At 40.5% G+C, this 10,840-nt stretch overlaps 1 protein-coding gene across 1 annotated transcript; it reads right to left on the reverse strand.

Annotated features, from left to right (window-relative positions):
* Window positions 1–1,840: 1,840 nt before the first annotated feature.
* Window positions 1,841–3,937, reverse strand: LOC101311811 (legumin A-like). The gene is made up of 4 exons (XM_004289896.1): window positions 3,620–3,937; window positions 3,184–3,518; window positions 2,577–3,053; window positions 1,841–2,468 (listed from the first exon to the last, which is right to left on the reverse strand). Exons 1-4 carry the CDS (start codon window positions 3,909–3,911, stop codon window positions 2,073–2,075), a joined length of 1,500 nt encoding a protein of 499 aa, XP_004289944.1. The 5' UTR covers window positions 3,912–3,937; the 3' UTR covers window positions 1,841–2,072.
* Window positions 3,938–10,840: the final 6,903 nt, after the last annotated feature.

Below are 10,840 nucleotides of genomic sequence, written 5' to 3' on the forward strand. Positions count from 1 at the left end.
TATATATATATATATATATATATATATATATATATATATATATAGGTTTCAACCGCAAGAGGTTAGTTCAGCACTAGTAAATATATAATTACATGGCACATGGAAGTGATGGAACAAAGAAGTGATACGCAAATCATCAAACTATCACATACGGCCTGAAACTTTGTGCTAATACGTACATATGCCCTTCAAATATCCCTTAAACTTGTCATATTGTCATATATATTGACATGCATTTCATTTGCATCAATGCAGAATCAAACCCTTCGTATAAAATAAAAATAAAAATGCAGAATCAAACCCTGACGTTAATACAAGGATATTAGTTCCTATGTCACTAACCGATCGATTTGGTGCATCAAGTGCTCACCCATGTACAATCCCAAACATATGATTCATATGATATGAAATAGGCCATCACAACCGAGAACTCACCGCCCCTCCTCTATTTAACCCTGAGCTTAGATATCAATCATATGAAACGCATTCATTTCCACAAGTGAATTAAAAACCTCTGAAGGCTTAATTAGCCGTTTAGGGTTCATATATGGATCTCTCAGTAATTTGAATTTGGCCACTTATTCGATCTTGTCAAACGAAGGACGCAAGGCAATCTTTAGCTACTAGTTGTCCTTAGCGATGATCATTAAGCACGTACGTACAGTTTCTATAATAAACTTTCTTATTTCTTTCTATTACAATGGTTTGAAGCTTTTCTGTGCTAATTGATTCGTAAAGCTCGAGAGTACGTAGCTATATATATCCCAATCATTAAGGACCCTATTAATCAAAGTGAACAATTAGCTTCAGGATAACTGAGTAGGAATAATGGAGTAGCACCGGGAAATAAGTCGGAAAATACGTTCGTCCGGACTAAGTACGTATGTGTGCGTCCGGACTCTCTTTTATTTACTTTCTTTTGTCAATGCAAATCATAATCTTAACCGTTCAAAAGTTGAATTAACCTATATAGATCATCTCTACAAAATTTCAATGTAAACAAACATCGTTTTCTTAGTCGATTACATTAAACAAATTGACAGTTCTAGTGAAAGTTAACAGTCTCATGATCAGTCGTCCATTTGTTTGATACATTCGGCTTAGAAAACAATGTTTGTTTACATTGAAATTTTGCAGAGGTGATCTCCATATATAGGTACGTAAATAAGAAAGAGTTCAGACGCACACGTACAAACTAGTCCGAACGCAAATATTTTCCAAATAAACTAGTCCGAACGCAAGTATTTTCCAAATAAGTTAAATGACAAAAGCCAAAGTTTACAAGTACATAAGATTAGACCGAGTGTAATGATAAAATGCGTGCACCAAATCGGAAATTGAGACTGAGAATAAGATTAAACACTCTGTAGTGTGTACTTACGTAGAGTTTATCTATCAAACTTGTTGTCGAATTTGCTTTGAGGCAAAACCACCTAGCTACTTCAAATTGGCGTGTAAGATGATGCTTATAGTTGTGGACTTGTGGGTAATGAGTTGAGATTAAGTTAGAGTGACTGCGAGAGCGGTATGTTGGAGTCTTCAAAATATAACCCATTTTACATTTCTCCTATTCTATGATTATTCTTTTTTCTTATCCTATGTTCTATAAGTAGATAACACAATTGTCAATTCTTTTATTTTTCTTCTCTGTTCTAAAAAAACAAAAGAATGTCTAAATGTTGAATCAACCATATAACAAATTAAGCAATACACTAAAAGAAGCTGCAGCTACCAGCTTGCTTTGGTCAATTTGTTATATACTAAAGATATACCAATTATTCATCAACGTCGACTCGGGTCAACGTACCACATAGATATGCAATATGAAAGGGAAGAGTATATCATCAAGGCAAACCAAAAAAGTGAAAACTTCATTAGAAAGCATAACGTTACAAGTACGTACATATACGTAGCAGCTAGTACTATAACTTAGTACATTGGATCTCCCATACTACAAAAGAGCCATACAAGGCACTTTTATTCCCTCGAACTGACGAACTCTACCCCTTAGCTAGCTTGATGCTAAAACACTACATGCCGCATCACATTTTTACATACATATATTGATATATTTAAGCACTAGCCCTCTCGGACTGGAAAGATCTTGAGGAGCTCAAGGCAACAGTCTCCTGCCTGTTGTACTTGAGGTTCCTTGCCTGCTGACGGTCCATCTGGTAAGCATTGGCGAGGACCACGTCGGGGAGTGCCCGGAGGACGGAGGTCCTGCCAGCCAAGGTGTTGATTATGGCATTGTCTTGTGTCTTGAAGGCAATGTACTCGTATCCATTGCTCATGGCCTTTTGCAGCACGGCGTGGTTCTGCGGCACGATGAAGAGCTGTCCCTGGCGGACCTGGTCGTCCAAGATGGTCTCACCGTTGTCGTTCACCACCTGAACCCTAGCGCTGCCCCTGATGACGTAGTACACTTCATGGGCGTTCAAGTTCCAGTGTGGGCTGTAGATAGCGTTCTGCATGTACCACATAATAACCATAATTAAAACTGCTAAATTAAACTCCACCATAACTTGATTAGACTTAGTTGATAGACAAATCAATATGCATGCATATATACTCACGTTGTAGAAGAAGCCTCTCTCAGCGCTGAGACGGAGGTGCCTGAGAACGGGCATGCTAAGGCCATTGAGGACGCTGATGCGACCGGCTTGTGGGCTGAAGACGTCAGCCATTGAAGGCTTGCCGATGTTCTGCTTCATCTTCATGTGGCAGAATACCTCCTCAAAACCATTCTGTCCTTGTCGTCCTTGTTGTTGTCTTTCCTCCCTCATTGACTCTGGGGGCTGGACGAAGTCGAGGCGTCCCTGAACCCTAACGATCTGTGGCCTGTTGTCGTTCTGTCCCTGGAGCTGTTGGGCGGTCTGTTGGTCGATGTTGAGAGCATCGGCAAGGAGTCTGGTGTCGAAGCCGGCAAAGACGTTGTTGTTGTTGTTTCCCTGTTGTTGGTGTCTGATCTTTCCCTGTTGTCTCGCGATCGAATGTCGGCTTTGGCCTTGTTGGGTGAACTCATCTTGTGGGTTACCAGCAAGATAGAATCGCTGCTCATACAGATCAAGCAGCCATTGAGTTAAACGATTTTGTAACATTGTATCCATATATATAATCAGGTGTCAGTAAGAAAATCCATATATAATTATATATTATCAAAACGTTGATAAGAAAAGGTACCCTTGGGATTTGGTCAAGTTGGTTGTGAAGGTTGCTGGTGTCTTGAAGACAGACGAAAACAAGAGATTGGTCACCGTCGTTGTAGGACCAGGTTGTGACTCCGGCGGGGACGGCGATAACGTCACCTTCCTTGACGGGTCGCACTTTCTGGTGTCGGTCTAGCTGTTCGAAGCTCTCTTGTTGTCCCTGTTGGCCTTGTCGGCGTCCAATTTGCTGGCGACCTTGTTGCCCTTGCCCTTGCTGTTGCGAGCCCTGTAGTTGTTCCTCGTAAGATTGCTCGGTTTCTTCGAAAGTCTCGGGACATCCGGGGATCACCATTCCTAGTTGACCCCTACCTGAAATAGATCACGTATAAAAGACAGTAAGTTAACCTTGCTCAAGCACAACATGCAATTTAGTCATAAGTTGATCAGAAAAAGCGACGTTTAGATATTACCTTGGACAACGTAAAGGAGGCGAGGACTGTTGGTGTAAAAAGGCAAGTGAAGGCCGTTGCGCTCGACGGTGATTCTCTGAACGGCGACTCCGGCGCACTGGAAGTCATCCTGGTTGTAGTCCCATGACTCGATCCGACCCGCCTCGGTCTCAATGCGGTTGTCGGGCTCGCGGGCTTGGATCTGGTTCAGCATGCACTCATTTTGCTGGCTGGACGGAGATTGTTGGCGATAGGCTGAGCAGCCATGAAAGAGAACAAGCAAGCAGAGAGAGAGAGCTAAAGACCTGGCCATTTTGTAGAGTGGATACTAGCTATAGCTACTTGGGTGAGGAAGAGAGTGGAGAGGGGTTGGGATTTATAGGGTAGCGAAAGAGGTAAGGGAGGGACACGTACGTTGAGGAAGGGGTTGCATGTGTATAAGGCATCTTCAGCCATCTTTCTGTTTGCATGGTGTGAAGGTTTGAAGGGTTTACACCTCATTTCTGTGGTCTGAGGCAGGTGGCTTTGGTGAAGAAGAAGATACAAAGTGCATGGGATATATGTGGCGAGAGGATGGAGTCTCCAGTATTGTCCGGATGCAAACTGAAACTGCTTTTGAAGTTTACTGCCTTAATTTTGGTAAATATGGAGAAAAATACATACAGTTTGTGAAAAGTAAAATAAATAAAGGAACTCCATCAACTCATCTGAACATTGGGAATTTGGGATAAATAACTAGTTATCTCGATCTGATCTCAGATATGCATGGCCTAAACTTACATCCTACACTACCATAGCTGCAATGTATATTAATACACATGAATCTAACCAAGCTCCTTATAACTAGAAAATAGAATTGTTCTTTTTTTTCTTCTTTAATTTGTATCTTGGGTATCAGTACTTTAACTGATATATAACAACTGGAAAACTGTACAACAGCGTCTTGTACGGAAGTGCAATGTAGGACGTATTTTATATAGGAAAATTCAAGGTATTGGACTGTTTGCTATACAATGTATTTTTAAATATTTTCGATCATCGGTTCTTGAATTTTAAGAAATATGGTAACCGGTTTGGGGTTGTCTACGTATAGAGATGTGTATATTATACTCATTTTACAACTAATTAAACCAAACTTATAATTTAATGAAAATAAATATACGACGATGACAACAAACCTACCAGTTGATTATGTCAACTCATTTGAAATTACTAATGAAGACACATAAGCGTAAAAAATAATAATAATCCTCTTTTTCTTTCATTACAGTAGTCTTCATCTAGAAGAAAAAATTCTTTTCCAACATAAACACTAACAGATACGTCGAACTCCATGGAAGATAGTGACATTGTTTTGGAGTATATGCACAATGTATGAGTTTCTTGTTTTTTTTTTTTTTTTTTTTTGTTTCTTTTTTTGTATGAATTCACAAATGTATTATTGTAATTGTTTCAATAAGAAGGAAACTTGTTGTCGACTAAGCAGAGTTTGCCCGTCCTATTACTACAAAGATTTTGAAGTTGTTTTTTTCTTTGTGTATACTAAACACTCGTAAATTTTCTTTATTCAAAAGAAAAGTGTATACTGACAATCTCTTCTCCCTAATAGAAATAGCTTTATGATATAGCGGCAAAAGACAAATCTTGAGTTTTGGATTTCGTTATAAGAACTTGATAATTTTATAAGAAAGTAAATTAATGGGTTGTTATATATAGAGCTTGAGTATATATACATGGACTCTTTTTGATAATTTTAAGAGAATGTTCTAGGATATTCTGTATCTTTCTAGATATTCTTTATGTGTGCATTGGCCTTATGCCAATAGGATATGTAGTTAGACTAATTCTATGTATTCATATCCTTACCATATTGGTATTGTGTAATTCCCTATATAAAGGGCTCATATCAATGAATAAGATGATGATTCTCTTGCTATCTCTTTCTCTACACTTTATATTTCATCACGTTATCATGCACTTTGTTATAACCCTAGAGCCAATAGCCCACCATTTGTTTTCCAAACCCTAAAATCTGACAGCCTTGTTTTTCCTGATTTCCGACCAAAATTCCGACTGCCCTCTGCCGGAGTTTTATATCCCCAGAAAGCTCTCTCCGTCCTGGATCCAACGCCGCCGGCCTCACCCTGAGAACCGGCCGGAAAGTCTTCGAACCGGCCGCTAGAAGATTCCAGACCGCCGCCGCTACCGACCACCGGTTCACCACCTTCCCTTGCTCCGATCAACCTGAAATTTTGACAGCAGCTTCCCCATCCAGAGCTGCTCATTCTGTCAAATTTTCAGCCCCAAATTCGAAGTATAAGTAGGCGAAACGTTATTTCTCCTCTCGGCAGCCTCTAGAAACCAAAGATTTCAAGATTGGTCGTCTTCCAAGGAAACCAGAAAGGTATGTTTTGAAACCTTAAACTTTTCCAAGTTCAATAACTCGGGGAGGATAAAATCTTTTCCGCCCTTCTCTATCTCCATTCTATGCTTGGGATTTTGTGTGTGCAGGTACCAAAAATCCCGGAATTTTATTCGCGGGTCAAGAGTGTATTTGATCACTCTTGCTTCCTTGTCCAGGTTGTGTATGATCAACCCCAACCTTTCTCCGGATTGTGTTTGATCAATCCGAGGCCTTTTCCGAATTGTGTTTGATCAATTCGCGACTTTTTCCGGATTGTGTATGATCAATCCGAAGGACAAACCATTAAAAGCATTGTTTGTGACCTCTATCGAGTCTCATAACAGCTTGGTTTTGTATGCAAGAGCAACGTAACATTCTGCTCATTGAGTTTTGACGTACTCGATACCTAAGACGAATCTTCGCTTGGTATCTGTGGAACATTTCACTGGAAAGGATTAAACAACATATTTTGACCCCCAGGCTAACAAGCCTAGATGCCGAGATTTCACATCTCATGCGCTCAAAGTCTTTGACGCGCCACATCGACAAGCCTTCAATGGCAATCTGTGTAAAAAGTAATGACCACAAAGTACTATGGAATGCACTCATGGAGCGTTTCTTGAAACGTCCATATAACTCTACTTGTTGAGTTATTAGTCAAGTGGATTACTTACCGCCTTAATTGACTACATATTGTCGATGATCATTTGTGGCATCATGATCCATAACCTTTAGCGGATTCGATCATCATCAAGTTCTCTAGGTCCTCCAAGTTGGTTTGGAATTACCAACGAGACTTGATTTTGATCATACAAACGGGAATTGTATATATACGCTAATGTGATAAATTTATTTAGGATTATCCCCTAAATGTGGGAACAACAATATGGGTCATGACAACGGCAGAAAACGTCGTGCCGATGTCTAGAAAAGAGGGGGAGGTGTCACCGGCTCTAATAGCAACACTCCCGGTCTAGACACCATTTTGTCAAAACTACTCACGTCAGCTCATGACAACGCAACCATTGTGGATCTTCGGATCACTGGTTCAAGATTGTCAAGCTCCTTCAAATTGTGAATGCATACAAAAAGGTATAGAAAATCAATATGAGGACAAGAACATCATCCTCATGATCGCGAATTTCAAAGATTCGGATCCTGCTCTAGCTACCCATGACTTTGACGTCATCGACTAGACATTGATTTTCGTTCCAAGCTATATGTACTAAGGCGTTGAGACCTTGATGTACTCACATTAGCAATAACGAATGCCTTGAGAATTTTTTCGAAGTTATAAAACTATTCTCCTCTTATGGTTCGTATTGATTTACAAACAAGATTTACATTTTTACATCGTCCTTAGAAGCATGGCATATTTACAATCTACATGGTTAGATTGTGCAGTTTTGGTCTCTTCCAAGTGGAGATGACGCACGCCCTTGCATCCTTAAGTAGGATCGCTAACGTGTTTCCGGTTAAGTCTTCTACCCTATAGCAGATTTTTCATCATCAATTGTTCAACTAGGCTCATCCAAGCTCAGTGTGATGTCTTAGAATTGCCCGAAATTAAGGAGATAGTGGTTTCAAGTGTGCCTCGCACTACCGACCCTCCACGGACATGCCTGGTCATACTGACTTGGAGTTACCGAAAGCTTTTGATTTTGGATCCCCCTACGCTATTAAACCAATTGCCGTCTTGCAAAAGATGTTGAAGACTTATCAAAAACCGGAAAATTATCATCATGATCTAATCCTCTAGGTCCTCTGAGTTAGTTTATGTTCATGTCAGGGAGATTTTGCTAACTAGTCATGGAGTTTACGACCTTAGAATGACCGAAAGGACTTTGTTTTGATCATACACACGTCACTTGTGGCTAAGGCAAAATCCTACACGCCACTTGCAAGCTTCACAGCTTCGCACATGCCAATTCTGCGAAAAACAGCAATCTGTCCCTTCTGGACAGTCAACTTCGTTTGCGTTTTGTGAACAGCTCCGGACGAACCAGACAATAAGCTTTATATCATTGGAAAGCTCTATGAGTCTAGTTTTCAGAACTTTTCGCGGTTCATCTATATCTATTTTAACAAGGAAGTTATGGCTGTTTTAGTGCGCAAAAGTCATTCTGCGCGGAAATTTTTATGCACTCTCGGGATTGCAGCTTTTCGTAGCTTCTTTCAATCCTTCTAAATAGTTCAAGTGGAACTATTAACTAGCCTATCTACTCCTTCTTGTAGATATGTCTCATCGAGACATTGAGTGCTTCGCAGATAGTGGAACTATCCATAACATTCTAAGGAACCGGCAACTATCTTTGGATTTTGTGTCTTTGTAAATCTTCTGTGACTACAATGATTGAATCATACCGGTCATTCAAGGACGCGGTTTAGCTTAAATCTTGATGCCTCATGGAACCATGATCAATGTCACAGATACCCTCTATGCATTGAGAGGCAATCGAACCATATTGAGCTCTAAAGACATTCCTGCTAATAGTTTTCATTTGAAAACACATTGTGAGAATGAACAAGAATTCTTTTGTGTATACCTTCTCATGAATGCGGACTGAAGTGCATCTTGGAGAAATTCATGAGTCAATCTAGTGGACTGTATGTCACTATGATTCGAATATGATTCGAATATCGAATCTCATGTTGTCACCAAACATGATATTTGGGACACTGACTCATATAGGCTTTGGTTTTAACCAATTAAGGTCATCCTAGAAGAGATATAATGGTCCAAATTTTGAGAAATTCTCATGGACATCCATTCTTCCGCTCAAAACAAAGACATTCGAGATCTAGCATCACCATGAAGCATGGTGGTGACCCGGGGGACATTGACGTCACCCGAACAAGGCTCCAACTTCCCGGAGGCCGTCCGGTCAATTCCTCAAGCAACTGAGGTGCACCAGCCTTTCCTCGATGTCGCATTGGCCCCCTGCAATGCTTATTACTCGTTTTGAAAGCCTATTATTTAGCTAAATTAGGAGTGAGACCCTCCTACGCTAAATAACACAAAAGTGAACATTCTATTCTTACATAAAATTATGTAGATAGATACAACCAACTTGCGAACATCTTTTATGTTTTATGGTGTTGGTTGAAGTGTTAACACACTGGTCATGTGTTACACTATTATCTACTGCTTATGTTGCTTATACTTCTACGGGCTCACTACCCATTCTTTAAAGAAGTTTATCGGGATGTAAGTTGAAGTGTCCTGTACCCCATGTTCACACGCAATACGGTCTCACCGAGGCTACGACTAAGCAACTTTAGCTTGTCGCTCGAACATTATTGATGCGCACCAATCTTTCTATTGCGTCTTGGGGCTATACAATATTTGCATGCAGCTTTACTATTCATCTACAACTCACCATCATTGAATATTTTTGTACTACAGCTCGTGACTGTGTACCAGGATTGCAATCCTTGAGCTCAAACAAGATTGAAACGGATCTCCAATCCTTGAGCTCAGCTAGATATTTATTCTAGGTGTCAAATCGCACTGCCACTGAAGGACAATGATGGGTCATTTGAGATGAATAAGTATTTAGGTTGGATATGAATCTCCACCTATAATCCGCATATGTAGAAACCTTGTCAGACGATCTCTTTCACCGCTATATTGCGGATTGTCACTTTGATGAGACAATATTCTCGCCGTTAGGGGGAGATAAGAGCACAAGTGTTCAAGTGGAACGACGTGAATTGTCGTGGTTTGTCCCCACTAAGTCTCATCTTGATCCCAAATGCTTAAAGTGTTAAAGTGACGAGATCACATGCAGCAAATATGTCTGTAAGGATTGATGTCCTTTTCAAAGGACATGGCGCGACCAAAAGGTGTTGGTCTTGACGCCATCACCATGGATGGTGATATAGTGACGCCATATAGTGGCAAAATTGGTGTCACAAAGCCGTGTGGCTCCCTAAAAGGAAGGAGACCTTTAGGTTCGATACTTTCTCGCACTAGAAAGAAAACGAGCTTGGCACAACCTGATCCATTGATCAGTGATACTCAAATCCGTCTCATGAAGTCTGAATTGTGATTATCGTTGGGGGACGCCTCAACGTCAAATCCAATCCATATAGAGATCTCTACACGTATTACACTAGTGTACATGAGGACGTGGGATAATGAGTCTACTATCGAACCACCCTTCGTTGATGGATATCAACTTAGTTGATTGGCCTAATGGAAAGATGTGATCCAGCATAACAAAGAGATAGGTCCTTGGGCAGGTGATGCCGACACCGCAAGCTAAACCCTATCAACTATGCCTTTGTTAGATAACGTAGTGAGAACAAGAGCTTAGACTCACCTTATGACGCAAGGTATCTCACTAACACGCACTGAGATCGACTACGATAAGATATGCTTTCGTAATGGATGTCATTGAACTCCACTACTTTGTCAGTTTGGTAGTTTCCGAATAACTGAACAAGCAGCCTATGAATGTGATCGTAATAACATCTCTACGGGATCAGAGATATGCATGAAGGTCTTGAACAGACTTCATTCATCCAAATCAAGTGGCTCCAGACCACAGGAGCATGTGTTTGCTAAATGTATTGAAACGCACATGGACTCCACTTGATTTGGAAGGGATATGGTGAATTATGCATTTGCGTGTTCATTCAAGATTTACATGGACTCTTGATGGATCAAGAGATGCCAATATGTATCAACATCCGAAGAAAAAGATCTTGGGAAGACACGGTCTCGATAAGACACTCGATGACTGTATTGATGATGATTTTTCATCAATCGGCTTAGGTGCTCTAACGAAAGTGAGGCCTACATATACTCCCATGATTAGTCAAAGTCTTTACTC

This window comes from Fragaria vesca, linkage group LG2 (assembly GCF_000184155.1).
Source record: "Fragaria vesca subsp. vesca linkage group LG2, FraVesHawaii_1.0, whole genome shotgun sequence".
NCBI lineage: Eukaryota > Viridiplantae > Streptophyta > Magnoliopsida > Rosales > Rosaceae > Fragaria > Fragaria vesca.